Source organism: Oncorhynchus masou, chromosome 24, assembly GCF_036934945.1.
Source record: "Oncorhynchus masou masou isolate Uvic2021 chromosome 24, UVic_Omas_1.1, whole genome shotgun sequence".
Taxonomy (NCBI): Eukaryota; Metazoa; Chordata; class Actinopteri; order Salmoniformes; family Salmonidae; genus Oncorhynchus; species Oncorhynchus masou.
In genome coordinates this window covers 48,405,330-48,423,031 of record NC_088235.1, presented here as the reverse complement: position 1 = coordinate 48,423,031, position 17,702 = coordinate 48,405,330, and the positions used below count along the sequence as shown (strand labels likewise).

At 43.7% G+C, this 17,702-nt stretch overlaps 1 protein-coding gene across 20 annotated transcripts in view; it reads right to left on the bottom strand.

The window, feature by feature from the left end:
- Positions 1-14,221, bottom strand: part of LOC135512283 (ankyrin-3-like) — a 153,502-nt gene extending 139,281 nt beyond the window's left edge. For 4 of the 20 annotated variants that reach the window (XM_064934130.1, XM_064934131.1, XM_064934133.1 and 1 more), the window contains exon 1: positions 13,662-14,215. In XM_064934130.1, coding sequence (XP_064790202.1) covers positions 13,662-13,781 — 120 coding nt within the window. In that variant the 5' untranslated portion in view covers positions 13,782-14,215. Of the gene's footprint in view, positions 1-13,661 lie in introns of all 20 variants that reach the window. The other 16 variants (XM_064934138.1, XM_064934135.1, XM_064934137.1 and 13 more) reach the window with 9 other exon arrangements.
- Between the last annotated feature and the right edge of the window lie 3,481 nt (positions 14,222-17,702).

The following is a 17,702-nucleotide window of genomic DNA, read 5'->3' as shown; positions in this document are numbered from 1 at the left end:
ATGAGGTTCAACTGCAGTACCCTGCAGTTATTCTGCAATTGCTGCATCCTGAATGCCCCATTCGACTGTAGTTACTGCACTTTTACTGCAGTTTCAAAACTGCAATCTTTTTTGTAAGGGATTTCTTCTGTGTCAGTTTGAACAAAATTAATGGAACACCAAAATAAAGCGTTTCATAGGACGTTGGGCCACCATGAGTCACCAGAACAGCTTCAATGCACCTTGGAATAGATTCTACAAGTGTCTGGAACTCTATTGGAGGGATGTGACACCATCTCAGGCGCTGCTCCAGAATCTCCAATAAGAGTTCAATTGGGTTGAGAACTGGTGACTGAGACACACCCATACGCACACACACACACCCTTTAAACCCCCTATGCTCAATCTAGCCCCCTCTTTCAGAGTCACGGAGATCTCTTCTTCTTGCCATGGTAGCCAAAGTAATGGGCAACTGGGCGTTTTTATACATGACCCTAAAAATTAGGGATCTTAATTGCTTTATTAACTCTGAAAATCACAACTGGTTGGAAGCACCTGCTTTCAATATACTTTGTATCCCTCATTTACTCAAGTGTTTCCTTTATGTTGGCAGTTACATGTATATGATCATAATAGAAATCAAAGATCATAACAAAAGTGCCCTGTTGTATGAGGAATTGACAAGTGTGCATTTTACTGAGTTATGTACTGTTATAATCTCCACCCGGCACAGCCAGAAGAGGACTGGTCACCCCACATAGCCTGGTTCCTCTCTACGTTTCTTCCTAGGTTTTGGCCTTTCTAGGGAGTTTTTCCTAGCCCCCGTGCTTCTACACCTGCATTGCTTGCTGTTTGGGGTTTTAGGCTGGGTTTCTGTACAGCACTTTGAGATATCAGCTGATGTACGAAGGGCTATATAAATACATTTGATTTGATTTGATGTGGATGGACATGTTTTGCTGTATTTGTGGAATTGTAGAGTAGCAGCAGGATTAAGAAATAGCTGTTTTGCCAAGTAGATATTGTGGTGTACTGTCCAGAGAGGAATGAGTCTCCCTCCTCCTCATCATCATCAGTATCTCTGCTGAGACCACTCACTCTCATCTCTCCAGTGTGTGTGGCTACTGTAGCTACTCTCCAGTGTGTGTGGAAGGCCCTCACTCCCCCATCCCTCTCTCCTCTCCTCTCTTTCTCTCTCATTTATTTCAATATAGCCTACCAGTATACTATTCATTTCTCTCCCTTCGCCTTCTCCTTCTCCTTGTCTCAACCTGTTTTTCTCTCCTTTTATCCATCTCCTTTTGTACCGCCAGAGAGGGCTGCCTCGCTTCTAGCTCTTAGGAAACGTTGCAGGATTTGTTTTTTTAATGTATTATTTCCATAAGCATTTCGCTACACCAGCAATAACATCTGCTAAACACATATGACTGATCAATACATTTTGATTTGATTTGATCCTCTCTCTTTCCTCTCTGTTCCTTATACTATCTGTTTCTCCATTTCTCTCCTTTCTCTTGCCAAGTCTTTTCCTTCATGCTCCTCTCCCTCTTTCCACACTCTTGCCCTTGCTCTCATTGATTGATTCCTAACACAGGCCAGTGACCTCAGAGGGCAATTGAACTCAAAGACAAACATAAATTCTGGTAATTGTACAGCCAAGGGAACCAAACATCCGTCAAACCTATCGAGACCATAGAACCAGTCTACACAGGCAGTTTGTTTTGAACGACTGTAATAAAACATTTAAATAAAGTTGAACCTATACCACTCCTTTTAGTAAATGTACATACTCAATAACTGTCATTACTTTCCAGAGAAAATTCTGTACAGTAATTTCTTACATCGATTTCAGTGTGTTTTTTGCTGACTGTGACCTGCACCTCTTAAACACCATCAAACAATAATCGCTGACTGTTGACAAGAGGCTCAGTAGCATGTTTTGAAAGTGCCTGTATTAAATAATTCAGCATCAAACATTAATAAGCATGAGTGCTTTGCTTTCTCTGTCTCTGGCTGATGCTGTTCCAGCACGTGTGAGTATGCAACACAGCTGGTGAGGCTGGAGCTGGGCTGGGACTCTGTGTGAATGTGTTCAATGGCACTGGGCATTGTACTATGATACATTGTACTGTGTGTGTGTGTGTGTGTGTGTGTGCGTGTGCGTGTGCGTGTGCGTGTGCGTGTGCGTGTGCGTGTGTGTGTGTGTGTGTGTGTGTGTGTGTGTGTGTGTGTAATAAGGCATCACACACTGCAGTGACAACAGGCTCATTATGCGGAAATATGACATAAGGACGCATAATTTATACACAACAATGGTAATACCATTCCCACCTTGAAGCCATACTAAACCTTTTACTCTCTGCCAATAGCCAAATGCACTACAGCACAGCAGTGGCGACCCGCACATTTCTTATCAAAATAATGTTGTTTAGGCATTAATACATGTCACACATCAGTTTGCAAACAATGTGAAAAAGAATATACATCATTGAGTTAATAAAGCTGCATCTCTTTTTTCTTGAGTAAGGCAGCTCCAAAAGGCAGGTGTTTCAGCCGAGCTCTTTGCTCTCTGTGGTGGTGGGGCGGGCCAGCAGAAAATACGGAGCGGTGCGCCGTGAATGGCTCAGTGTTCTGTCACTCATGGGGACTTTATGTCACTGCCAAGTGTAATTCTATGAAAATTCTAGCCCTTCGGCTGCTTTTTTAAATTAATATATATATATATATATATATTTCTTCACCTTTATTTAACCAGGTAGGCTAGTTGAGAACAAGTTCTCATTTGCAACTGCGACCTGGCCAAGATAAAGCATAGCAGTGTGAACAGACAACACAGAGTTACACATGGAGTAAACAATTAACAAGTCAATAACACAGTAGAAAAAAGAAGAAAAAAAGAGTCTATATACATTGTGTGCAAAAGGCATGAGGAGGAAGGTGAATAATTACAATTTTGCAGATTAACACTGGAGTGATAAATGATCAGATGATCATGTACAGGTAGAGATATAGGTGTGCAAAAGAGCAGAAAAGTAAATAAATAAAAACAGTATGGGGATGAGGTAGGTAAAAATGGGTGGGCTATTTACCGATAGACTATGTACAGCTGCAGCGATCGGTTAGCTGCTCAGATAGCAGATGTTTGAAGTTGGTGAGGGAGATAAAGTCTCCAACTTCAGGGATTTTTGCAATTTGTTCCAGTCACAGGCAGCAGAGAACTGGAACAAAAGGCGGCCGAATGAGGTGTTGGCTTTAGGGATGATCAGTGAGATACACCTGCTGGAGCGCGTGCTACGGGTGGGTGTTGACATCGTGACCAGTGAACTGAGATAAGGCAGAGCTTTACCTAGCATGGACTTGTAGATGACCTGGAGCCAGTGGGTCTGGCGACGAATATGTAGCGAGGGCCAGCCGACGAGAGCATACAGGTCGCAGTGGTGGGTGGTATAAGGTGCTTTAGTGACAAAACGGAAGGCACTGTGATAAACTGCATCCAGTTTGCTGAGTAGAGTGTTGGAAGCTATTTTGTAGATAACATTGCCGAAGTCGAGGATTGGTAGGATAGTCAGTTTTACTAGGGTAAGTTTGGCGGCGTGACTGAAGGAGTCTTTGTTGCGGAATAGAAAGCCGACTCTAGATTTGATTTTCGATTGGAGATGTTTGATATGAGTCTGGAAGGAGAGTTTACAGTCTAGCCAGACACCTAGGTACTTATAGATGTCCACATATTCAAGGTCGGACCATCCAGGGTGGTGATCACTATATCCAGGGTGGTGATGCTAGTCGGGCGTGCGGGTGCAGGCAGCGAATGGTTGAAAAGCATGCATTTGGTTTTACTAGCGTTTAAGAGCAGTTGGAGGCCACGGAAGGAGTGTTGTATGGCATTGAAGCTCGTTTGGAGGTTAGATAGCACAGTGTCCAAGGACGGGCCGAAAGTATACAGAATGGTGTCATCTGCGTAGAGGTGGATCAGGGAATCGCCCGCAGCAAGAGCAACATCATTGAGGACCGGACAGCATGCCCTCCGATTTGACACACTGAACTCTGTCTGCAAAGTAGTTGGTGAACCAGGCAAGGCAGTCATCAGAAAAGCCGAGGCTACTGAGTCTGTCGATAAGAATATGGTGATTGACAGAGTCGAAAGCCTTGGCAAGGTCGATGAAGACGGCTGCACAGTACTGTCTTTTATCGATGGCGGTTATGATATCGTTTAGTACATTGAGCGTGGCTGAGGTGCACCCGTGACCGGCTCAGAAACCAGATTGCACAGCGGAGAAGGTACGGTGGGATTCGAGATGGTCAGTGACCTGTTTGTTGACTTGGCTTTCGAAGACCTTAGATAGGCAGGGCAGGATGGATATAGGTCTGTAACAGTTTGAGTCCAGGGTGTCTCCCCCTTTGAAGAGGGGGATGACTGCGGCAGCTTTCCAATCCTTGGGGATCTCAGACGATATGGCAAAGAGAGGCTGAACAGGCTGGTGATAGGGGTTGCGACAATGGCGGCGGATAGTTTCAGAAATAGAGGGTCCAGATTGTCAAGCCCAGCTGATTTGTACGGGTCCAGGTTTTGCAGCTCTTTCAGAACATCTGCTATTTGGATTTGGGTAAAGGAGAACCTGGAGAGGCTTGGGCGAGTAGGGGGCGGGGGGGTGGAGCTGTTGGCCAAGGTTGGAGTAGCCAGGCGGAAGGCATGGCCAGCGGTTGAGAAATGCTTGTTGAAGTTTTTGATAATCATGCATTTATCGGTGGTGACCGTGTTACCTAGCCTCAGTGCAGTGGGCAGCTGGGAGGAGGTGCTCTTGTTCTCCATGGACTTCACAGTGTCCAAGAACTTTTTGGAGTTGGAGCTACAGGATGCAAATTTCTGCCTGAAGAAGCTGGCCTTAGCTTTCCTGACTGACTGCGTGTATTGGTTCCTGACTTCCCTGAACAGTTGCATATCGCGGGGACTATTCGATGCTATTGCAGTCCGCCACAGGATGTTTTTGTGCTGGTCGAGGGCAGTCAGGTCTGGAGTGAACCAAGGGCTATATCTGTTCTTAGTTCTGCATTTTTTGAACGGAGCATGCTTATCTAAAATGGCGAGGAAGTTACTTTTAAAGAATGACCAGGCATCCTCAACTGACGGGATGAGGTCAATGTCCTTCCAGGATACCCGGGCCAGGTCGATTAGAAAGGCCTGCTCACAGAAGTGTTTTAGGGAGCGTTTGACAGTGATGAGGGGTGGTCGTTTGACTGCGGATCCGTAGCAGATACAGGCAATGAGGCAGTGATCGCTGAGATCCTGGTATATGTATACTGCTGCCTTAGAAGTGCCCATTCAAGGAGGCTCAAGGTCATTGGCCACAGATAAAATGACGTCAAATCGTGTTATATCTACAGTTGCTTTGATTGGACTGATCATGTCAACATCATACTTTCACAATCTTAGCTAGCAAGCTAGAGAAGCAGTCATCATCATGAATCAAGTCGACAATCTACTGGCAAATCCTTTTTAATTCTTGTCATATGAAGAGTAATAATGAAGAGAAATTATAGACAAAACGTATCGGTGCTCATTGGCCATTGGGCATAAACATTGCACAACAAGTTGGAAATCGCAAATTCAACGAGTGGTTTTGAAGGAATCAGTGACAGTGGCTGTGTTGTCCCAAATCTGGGATTAAGGGGCTCTTTTTCCAAGTTTAAAATGATAAACATTCAACATTGGCCATGCTGTCAATGAAGCATTTTTTGTGCCGCGCTCAAAACAACTGTTAACTCGGAGGACAGCCACGCCACCTTTCTGTTTAAGTTAGCCTCAGCAAAACAATGTGAGTCCAAAATGTATTGTATGCTGATTCATAAATGATGTAATATGCCATGGAGATGTGTATACTGTAGCGAAGAAACTAATACTAAGTGTATGTTGTGTAGTAAGATGTTAGTAGTCCACGTCTATTTCTTAATTTCGCCTACTGTTCTGACTGTTTTACTGTAGCCTATAACCTGTTTTAGAGGAATGTAATCATCGAGTATTGTAAGAGCTTTCATTGTCTGTCTATATACCCCCTTTATTTATACTACGGTTCTAACTTGGTGTACAGGGAGAGCACTGTAAGAACGGCCCATGTTCTGAATTCTGTCAGCGCACATTTCAAAAGTGCTGAACAAATAGTTATATTGACTAACGTTGGGACAGCTGTTGGGACAGCTTTATGTAGGCCTTAACAGTTTTTGGGCACAGTTTGTCACCGTTATAGTGCAATTAATGAATTGTTTAGTGTTGTGTTGTGTAGTGGCTTTGCTTCCATGCATTCCATTTATTTTTGCCCCACCAAGATATACATGCTAAAATTGCCACTGCAGCACAGAACAGCACAAGATAGTTTAGTGGGCAGTGTTATCCACTGCTTTTCTGTTTCTCCTCCTTTCACTGTCCTCTCATGTGACACACATTCTAGAAATGTTAACATTTCCATGCAGAATCAAATTACCCCACAACAAAGACTCTGTTCATTTAATGCTCAATTGCATCCAAGAGAAAACATTATTCCTTTCCTGAGGGGTTGTTGTACACAAAACAAAGCTTTTGTCCATGCAGTGATACAGCAGTTTGTGTCTGAGACAAAGAGTATTCACACTCTATGCCACTCATTCTCTCAGAACATTCAAAAGCAGGTAATCATATAGTCCAAAAATCTCCAATCAATTCAGACAGTCTGGTATAGAGCAAGGCACCATAGATATGGAGCAGGTAGAATGGACCCAGCTCTCTATTTCACATGATTTGTCAAGGTGGTACAAATATATAAAAAAAAGGAAACATCTATATGGATGGACTTTAAGAGCTGTCAAGTACTAGGAAGAACTAGGATCACAGAACCAAATAGAAAAACAAGCTTTCCATGTTTAAAATAGAACAAAGACTAACCAAATAAATGCTGAAACACTGGATGCCATTTATGTGGGACATACTGACTGTTGTGTGACACCAACACGTGGGGGTAAATAAGGGGGTAGCTGGAGAGACAGAATGCATTTTTCTCTAATCATCAATCTATGTCTTTAATCATCAATCTGTGTCTCTGAGAGAGCTGACCGCGGAGGAGTGTCTGCTCTGTGATTGTCATTGATCTGCACACAACACAGCCCATTTCCAGCCCGTCGGGACACAGAGCTAGGCTCCGACTGGCTGACTCTGCCCACAAAGAGAGGCCTATTTCTGGGGACCAAGGATGTCCAGAGTGGGTGGTAGAACCACGGTCTTAATAAAAGTTGAAATAATAAAATATAGGCCTAGAATCTAAACATTGTTCAAGTGACACAAAAGTGCATATCCTTTGGGATTTTTGTCATTATCTTGCATGGCTCTAGTAGAGATGTTTAGTTAAAAATATTGTATTTATTCCCTCCACCTCGTGGGATGACACAGATCGATTAAGAAGCCAATAACAGACACACACTCTCCATTACACACAATAGAGAGGAAGGGTTTGGCTGGAGAGCGAGGGGAATGGGGAGCATGGTCGAGGCTATGTGTGTTCTTGGGGGAGACGGGGACAGGGACGGGGGACGGGGGGGTTAAGAGCCTGATGGAGGAGGCCTGGCCTTGATACACAGCGGGGGATTAATGAGTGTGACGATGCCGGGCAGGGGGAAGAAAGGGAGGCTGTACAACACACACTCCAGTGCAAATCCCCTGCTGCTATGGTTGGTGGTTGGCCCCAACTGGCTGGTGTGTGTATGTGTGTGTGTGTGTGTGTGTGTGTGTGTGTGTGTGTGTGTGTGTGTGTGTGTGTGTGTGTGTGTGTGTGTGTGTGTGTGTGTGTGCGTGTGCGTGGACGTGTTTAACTGTACTTGTGTGTGTGTATGAGCGAGTGCATATGGGGGGCAATCCTATTGGGGGCGTTTGAGGGGCGAGTGGAGAAGGGGGGTTTGAGGGGCCGTCCTGGAAGGCGCAGGCAGGCTGTGGGGGAGGAGGTGGGCTTTAGCTTTTAGCTACTGTTGATGAAAGATGGGGACTCATCACTGCATTAATGTGTGTGTGTATTGTGTGGGGGTGGGAGCTCAACTCTTCAAATGCACAGCATCCCTATGGCACTTCAGCAGCCTATTCCTAATGCTTTCCTTTAGCTCTTCACTACCCATTTCTAGTCAGTTCTAATATTTCCTTTATCCCATTCTCTCCTCTCCTTAGTTCACTACCGCACCCGTCCTTACCTCTCCTTCTTTCCCCTCCTTTTCACCTTTCCAGATCGTCTCCTGTCCTGCCTTCTCTTCTCCTCCACCATCCCCCCTTTCTCCTCTCCTCCTTTCTTGCCCATGTCATCCCCAACCCTGAGCACTTCATTAAACAGCATAAATAATAGGAGCCAGGCCTCCCTCCAACTTTCTCTCCTCTCCCTCTTTTCTCTTTCTCTCTCTGTCTCTCGCTCTCTCTGAGTTCTATAAACACATCATCTCATGCCTTAGGATTGGTTCTACAGTCGCCTACAGGATTGTATGTAGAGCAGCAATGGCTTCAAAGGAAAGGCTATAATGGTATTTCCTTAAAAGGCTCTAACCATACTGTCTGTCCTTAAATGTTTATAGTAAGTGGAATGTCTAATGCACATATTGCATTTATAATGTAATAATACGTAGCTGTTACCATGTAGGCTAAGAATGAAAAGACTATGCTATTCTGTTGCTATGTAGGCTAAGAATGAAAATACTATGCTATTCTGTTGCTATGTAGGCTAAGAATGAAAAGACTATGCTATTCTCTGTGAATTTGACAAAGAGGGAAAATGGCATGCTGATATGTCTTAATAAATTACTAGAGAATAATACAAGATACATCTTGGCATTAAAGCTCTCGTACAATCAAAGTCTGCTACGCCACACACCAAACTGAGAGACTCAGAGTTTATACACACCATAAGCATCTAGGCTAATGCTCAATACAGCCTAGGAGAAAGAGACAGCCTCTATGAGAAAGAGCAGCAACAGACTACAGGACTACCACTGAGCTGAGAGAAGAGAGGAGGACGCCACTCACCTTCAAATGACCTTAAGGCCTAACATCTCTCTCTCTCTGTCTCACACTGTCCAGCTCTGAGATGACACCCAGAACATGGTGGATTTTGACAATAACATGAAAGCTACACTGGAGCCTAATATTTTTGCAGTAGAATCCTCTGTGTTATATTCCACTACACCAGATTAATTTCCAGTCACTTCCAATCTCTAGTGTACCATAGAGATGACATGGGTTATGGTGTACCATAGAGATGAATTGGGTTATGGTGTACCATAGAGATGACATGGGTTGTGGTGTACCATAGAGATTACATGGGTTATGGTGTACCATAGAGATGACATGGGTTATGGTGGACCGTACACCATACCCCACTATGGTACACCATAACCCACTATGCTACACCATAACCCACTATGGTATACCATAACCCACTATGGTATACCATAGTATGGTATACCATAACCCACTATGGTACACCATAACCCACTATGGTACACCATAACCCACTATGGTACACCAATAACCCACTATGGTACACCATACCCCATGTCCTGTGTGGCTCAGTCGGTAGAGCATGGCGCTTGCAACGCCAAGCGTCGTGGGTTCGATTCCCGCTGGGGCCACCCATATGCAAAAGTAGTGGCCCCAGCCGATTTGTAAGTCGCTTTGGACAAAAGCGTCTGATATATTATTATTATGTCATCTCTATGGTACACCATAACCCACTATGGTACACCATAACCCACTATGGTACACCATAACCCACTATGGTACACCATAACCCACTATGGTACACCATAACCCATGTAGTAGGACAAACATAGCAGTCTTGTGTAGTCTCCAGTTACGGCTTTAGACGACCGGGCCACTCGATCGATAATTGCAACAATCCCTATTATGGCATCTCATAGGCCCTTGGAGACTGGATCTATTGCAGTGAGATAGATAGCCATTCAGAATAGGGCAGTATACGGTAGATTGAAGGGTTGAGGACTATGGGTAACAGTCTACTGTTCGCCAGAAATCAATGGCTTAAGACTTTGTAGGTGCCAGCGTATTGAATGCAACCTAACAAAAGCAATCAATGATCAGATCAAATAAAGTGTTTACTCCGTTTTTAACCAGGATTGTTAAACTACACTAGCAGCGTAGATGTTCCTGAAAAGCAAAGCTGGGCAGAGGGTTTCAATTTAGCAGTTTAGCATTTAGTTTGATGAGTGGCCTGCCCATTTGACTGATGAGTGCTTTCTCTAGGTCGCAACTGCACCCCTGGGACTGGTCCTGGATCAGCCGCAACACACACAGCAATTATCCTTTAGCGGGTTAAGGAAGGATCATTCTCTCTCTACACATACTGTATCTCTTGTGTTAGATGAGGACTGTTCCTAAATCAGTCTGAATCTGAATCCTCTTACAGCAATCATTAATTTCGGATTAGGATGAAAATTATCGTTTAATTCACGTTTCTGAGTAGAAGAAAGTGCTAGAGCCTACATCATATCACTTCAACATGTGGCCTGACAACAAAACCTGTGATGTTACCATCAGGTAGATTAAATCATGCAGCACTGCTATGTAACAATTACGACCCGGCATTTGGCAGGATTTTTAAACTCACACTTCCCGGCAGCCATCTTGGTGACAATTGTGTAATACTGGGTGGTGTTCCTAATGCCAATCCAATTAGCTTAGGTATGCATGAGTGCAGAATTCATTAACCTCCATCTTTATGGACGGGTAGGGGGGATGGGGAGGAGGGAAAGACAGGAACGACTGCTCGTTCTCCCTGACAGAGGAATGACTGCTCGTTTTGCTTGCCCCAAAACAGAGGGAAATTAATGAGAATAAGAGAGAGAGAGAGAGAGAGAGAGAGAGAGAGAGAGAGAGAGAGAGAGAGAGAGAGAGAGAGAGAGAGAGAAGGTGAGAAGGAGAGAAGGAGAGAAAGAGAGAAAGAGAGGTAGACAGAGAAGGAGAGAAAGAGAGGTAGACAGAGAAAGAGAGAGAGTGAGGTAGGCAGAGAAGAGAAAGAGAGGTAGACATAGAAAGAGAGAGAGTGAGGTAGGCAGAGAAGAGAGAGAGAGGTAGACGGAGAAAGAGAGAGAGAGAGGTAGACAGACAGAGGAGAGAGAGGTAGACAGACAGGGGAGAGAGAGGTAGACAGAGAAAGAGAGCGAGAGAGAGAGAGAGGTAGACAGAGAAAGAGAGCGAGAGAGAGAGAGGTAGACAGAGAAAGAGAGAATGAGAGAATGAGAGAGAGGTAGACAGATACACAGAGAGAGAGAGAGGTAGACAGAGAAACAGAGAGAGAGAGAGAGAGAAACACACAGAGAGAGAGAGAGAGAGGGGGTAGACAGAGAAAGAGAGAGAGAGAGGTAGACAGAGAAGAGAGAGACAGAGGGAGGGTGGGGGAGACTCCCATTTTGTGAGCTACACGTGCTCAGTCTGGTAAGAGGAAGATGAGTGCCTCCCATCATCCCTAAAGGATGTCTCCTTTTCCTCTTTAACCCCTACAGGAGTCTCTTCTTACTACTGTTGCTATGACCAAGCTCTAAGAGAATCTCTGAGATAATAGCGGGACTATAGTAGATGAAGAATCAATATTTTTTTAGATTGAGTATTTATTGGGTCATTATGCTAGTGTATTATGTATGTTTGTAATAGTGTGTTATATGTGAAAGTGTGTTTGTATTATAAATTGCATTTTAATGTTAAGGACTCTTGGAAGATTAGTCCAAATGGGGACTAAAAGAGATCCTAATAAAATAAAATAAAATAAAATCAGAATAGCATTGTAAGTAAAGGGGGTATGAAAACCTGTGGTAACAGTGACCCCTCCCTCCCCCTCCTTTGCTTCTAGTATACGGTCTGGGCTTGATTTGCCTGACCTCTACCATGTTCCCCCTCACTGTGTCTGTGTCAGTAGGAGGTATCTCATTCACTGGCAGGCTGCGATACCCCCATGCACAGCATCTCCTTTGGCGGTGAGGAAGGTTAGTGGTCTCCTCTGCCAAAAACAATCCAACCAACACCTCCACTCCATTAGGCCCCTACAACACTGAGTGAAGGCTGATAAGAGAGGCAGGCAGGCTCCTCAGTGAGCAACTTCTCTCTCTCTCTCTCTCAACTTATTTTTCTCCTCCTCTCTCACTCCTTTCTCTCTCACTCCTTCTCTTTTTATCTCTCCCCTCTCTATCCTTCTCTTTCTCTCTCCCATCGGAGGCCCACCAGACAGGAGTACTGTAAACAACACAGTCTAAGCTCAGCCAATCCCATAACGTAGAATAAAAACAGGATAGAAAGACTGGATGTTCTGAAGCAAAAAACAACTAGGCGAATGCAGTAGCGTAAAAAAAATGAAAAAGGAAATGTTTGAGGGTTCTGTGTGTTTGTTATTAGGCATGTGGTGTGTGTGCATTAAACACATTTCCATTTCCGCTTATCAACAAAAGCAGAAAATTAGGTGTTGCATTTGTTATGCATTTTATGCATTTGTTTGTGTATATGAAAGAGAAAAAGACATTGAGAGGAAAGAGAGAGAGTTAAAGAGAGAGAGAAAGTCACAGAGAGAAAGAGGGGGAAAGAGGCATGAGGACAGGACGAAGGGTGAAAGGGTGAACTGATTATCAGAGTGCAGCCTGCCAAACTTGCACCAATCAATAAATAAAGAAGAGCTCCGTCAGCCTCACATGAAATATGAGTCTTTATAATAACGATAATAATGTCTCCCACGGACATCAGGAACAAACACACTCTCAAACACACGCGCAAAGATTATGTACACAAAGATAATGTACACAAAGATAATGTACACAATTAAAGAAGTTCAGTCAGTCACCTAAAAGGTTTATGTTAAATAAATAATATTTTCAGAACTGTAAAAAACAACAAAAAACATTGTTTATCCTGGGGTCCAATAACATTATCTATGGGCCATAATTAAAACCGACAGACCATTGACAATAAATGTCAGCCTTATTGAATAGATCTCATGGGTGAAATAATTGCATCCAGTCAACATCAAGCAGTGGATGCTTTACCCACGACGGGTTCTCGCTATTTATGAACTCGAGCTCTTTGTCCAGCAACACCACAGTGATGTGCATACAGCAGGTAAAATAACAAGCATTAAAACACGTGTATCCTCCTCCATCATGTGAAACGCTTTGTCATCAATAAATGACATCAATATGCATTATACATGGACGCCTGTGCAGCCATCCAGCCTTACACAGGTGCTCTCAACTGGACAACAACACAACCACATGCCAAGAACAGTACAGAACTATTTCAATCACTAAGGAACCTGGAATAGTTTGAATCAGTAGAATACCCCTGTCCACTCTAAAAGCTGTAAGATCAAGGTTTTTTGAATCAGCACACTAAGAGATGCTGATTTTGGAGTAAGGCATGGTGGGGATGTTGTAGTATTTGGGGGAGCCTCGTGCTTATGCTGTAAATCAGACAATGCTGTTAGAAATTCCAAGTGTGACCTCATCACTGCGCACCACGAAGGCCTAGGCAGATACTTTACTAACAGGTGAAATTCAACAAGGTTACACTCACTCGAGCACACACTCAAACACACACATGCTGCATGTGTGTGTGTGTGTGTGTGTGCTGCCCATATAAACACAATGGGGATGTGGCTGAGCCGGGAGTCTCGCTCCAGGGATAGTACCTTTCTCTTTTGTTCCCGGGACGCAAGTTTCTTAATTCTCCTTTTCTTTTCTTTCTCATCCTCGATAGCATTGACATCCACGTCCCGGTTCTTCTTCAATGCGGAGGCTGCGTGAGCCATGGCGGAATAAAAACGTTAGAAATCCCAGGGAAGTGGAAGCCAACGATCTCAGAGAAAAAGATAAGGAAAGGGAAAAAGTGTAGGGTTCCGTCCTGACAAGGAGAGTGTCGGAGAATAAGGTTCCCTTCTCAGTTAGGGTGAAAAGATGAGAAACCAGCCCCTCCTGTTTCTGTGTCATCCACTATCAGTGTAGAGGTAGTGTATCTAGAAGCGAGAGAAGAGAAGCCAGATAGAGAGACAGCATCACCAGGCACAGAGGTGAAGAGGAGAGATCCAGTTACTACGGTAACCACCCTCTGTTTCTAGCTGTCCTCGTCACGTTCCCCTCCTGGTCCATGGTGGCACCTGGGTCGGTGCTCCGCATGGATCTCTGTGTGTGTGTGTGTGTGTGTGTGTGTGTGTGTGAGAGAGAGTGAGAGTGTGAGTGAGTGTCCGAATGGAGTGTGAGGGAGCCAGCTGGGGTAGGCAGGGACGGGGAATGTGAAGGAGAGTGCGGGTGTGTGTACGGCTGTGAGTGTGTGTGTACTTCCCCCAACCCACTAGCTGGAAGTGCCCAAGTGAGAGATGGGATAGGGGAGACAGTGTAGAGGATGGAGGGGGAGGTGGGATGGAGGGGGAGGTGGGATGCCCCTGATGGTAATTTTCTGTCCCACACACACCACACACACACACACACACACACACACACACACACACACACACACACACACACACACACACGCACACGCACACACACACGCCCGGTGGTAGGAGGGGGAGGAAGTAAAAGACCTATCCAATCATATTAAGAGCTGAGACTTTTTTTAAATATAACTCTATTATTGTACAAAAGATGGCTGATTGTATAGCTTTGGAATACTAACTACTGTCTGTGTCTTTTTAAGAATGACAACAATCACTTTTATTGGGTCATATATTATCAGACAGAAAGGAGAAAAGGTTCTAATCACCGACATACTAATGCTTATGTCGAGAGAAAACAAATGAATGAAAGCTGGTTTCCTTTCCCCCCCTATACCAGTTCTTCAAATGTGCTGATAAAATAACTGAGATTCTTTGTCCCCACACAGTGGTCATTATGCCATCTGAGGCCAGTGACATTTTGATGGGGGCTGAAATGGGATCAGGGGACCTTTTGTTTCACCAATCATAATGGCTCTTTGTTGAAAAGAGAGACAGAGAAAGAGGGAGGAAGGGAGAGAAAGGAGGATGATATCCAGAGCAGACTGGGAGAGAAAGTACAGAAACATGTTATTTACAATGTCATTCAGGTCCACTGCTCACGTCAAACATGGCAACGTGGAAAAGGGAACGGCCATCTTTGTTTTCTCTGTCTTTGCTTCAACACCTGAGCGCTTGCGCCCCTGTCCTTCACCGGCGCATGCCTGGCTGTTTCTGCCTTTGCTTTTGTGTGTGTGTGACCGTATGTGTATTTGAGAGGAAGAGTAGAAAAGAGAGAAAATAATCATCAGTCCCCACACACACAAGAGACACATAACAGGTTTATTCTCCGGACACCAGCCATGTAACGATATGAGCGTGAAATCCCTTTTCTCTTTTTCTTTTAGCGATGCAGACACCAGCTTCAGGGGCGGGGCCCTAGCTCCCCATCATACATCAGGGGGTGTCACATTATGCCACATTATCATGTTGTTGCTAGGCGAGGACCAATGGTGTTGCTTGGGGTGGCTGGTGGTTGAGGAGCACAGAAATGTAACAACACCAGTTGGGGGTTGCATGTAGGAAATCACAAGAAAACCAACCACCATTCCTAAAAATCATTTCTCAATGAGAAGCATGCAGAGAGACAGAGAGAAAAGGAAATGTTTCCCAATGGATAATAAAAGATCATCCATAAAATGAAAAGCTTGTGCTGGAATGATATATGAGACATAAATATAATTTGTACTCATATGTTGTAATATATAGCCTTTCAGTATGTCATGTAACAGCCTATCATTGTAAAAATGAATATTGAGAAATGCTTGCTAAGTGCATACAACATCCATAACCATTAGACAGACCCATATTCAGTGGTCAAAGTCTCATAGAAGGGCTGGAATAGTCACAATAGCTTATAGCTGGCATCAGACTAAATGTGTCAACTGTCCAGACTAAAACAACCTTGGGCAGAGCTGGGTTGATTCCAGTGATGGACTTTTAATAGACCCATTTCACCTTCACTCTAGGCAACAAGCCATATCAATACAGCTACTGAACTGAAGAGTTTTAATAGGACAGTAAACGACTCAACAACAATAATAGAGGAAATAGGCTACATGCTGCTGTGTGCAAATCGATTAGGCTATGCCATGTCTTGCCACGTTAACGACAAGTTACTAACAGCTAAATATCTCTATGACAGAGAATGTTCATTTGATGTAAAGGCAATCATTAAAAAATGATTTACTCTTACTGAAACATGTACCTCGAAGAGTGACAGCTGTATTTAGTCCCTAGCTTGCTGTCTCGTATTTTTTTGTTCACCGTGAATGCGTGTGATTGCTCCCCTGGGTGTAACAGAAGCGTTCCCTGTTCCCTGTGTTCAGTCTCATTGACCTTTGGACCTCCACAGCCACAACATGTTGTACTAGTGACACCGAGCACACAGCCTCAGACAAAGGCAGCAACGCTGTGCATCCGTTACAGGCTGAAGTAGGTCGAAGTGGGGTTAAGAGACATTCTCTAAATAGAAAGTGGTGATGACAGCATTCAAAGAGGCATAAAGTTTGTTTCTGACACTGAATATGTTCACAAGGTCTAATTGATGGAAAGAAGGAAAGGTTTGCTGGTCAACTGCCAGAACTCTCACAGCAAAAACCTAGAGGAAGATACCGGAGTCGCTTACACCTGCTCCATGGGCCCTTTACTAGGACAGGTTTCCTTTGTCTTTGGAAGGAAATCATTATGTCAGTATTGTGGGAACTCTATTGTACAATATGTGTGTCCACAACAGCTCTGTTGCTCAAGGACACACAATGTAAGGTGTAAGGCTTTTCCTCAGATTACTCACCAAATTAAACTGAAAGTGCTCTTAAAGTGCACTTGAATATTGCCATACATTTCAGAATTCATTGAACATTAAACACACTAAAAGATTGATTTATTTAAATCATTCCATTCAATTGTAATAAGAAATATATAGCTGCAAGCAGGAATGAACAGGGTTCACGGAAAGGACACACAATCGTTTGGATATCAAAGCAAGCATCTGTCATGTAGGAACTATCTTCCTTTATACTGTATGTAATCAGTGAAAGCATCACCATATCTATCTCTCAATACCACAAAGATAACCCAAGTGAAGTTTAGTCCACATTTTAGTCATTTCACAGACACATATATTCCAGAGCGATTTACTGGCACAATTAGGGTTAAGTGCTTTCCTCAAGGACACATCTACAGATGTTTCACATAGTCGGCTTGGGGATTTAAACCAGCAACTTTACGGTTACTGGCCCAACGCTTTTAACCTCTATGCTACACATAGTCTAGTCTAGTGCTGTAGATTGGTTATTTTTGAATGCAGGTAATCATTCTCAAATTCATTAGAGGCTAATTTATTGAGTCTACCAAATATGGAGTCAATGTGATTCATGGTTCATGAGAAGAAGATTATGAAAGTATTTTTACCATTAGCATATGTGCTAACATGCATCTATAGGTACAGTGTGGCCAGATTTGAATGCAGCAACAACAAAAATCTCAAAACAAGAAATCCGATGTTTCTGTGTCAAACGGTTTTGTTATATTTCAGTCTTCTGTGATGTTAATAAAGTGTAATGTTGGGATGCAAACAAAAAAATGTCATCTCTACATCTGATATGATACAAGTATCTTCTTTTTTTAAGCCCATAACCATGTGTGACGTGTATACTTTTGTTTGGTGAGGTGTATGCTTTTCTTTCAAAGTAGATTTGT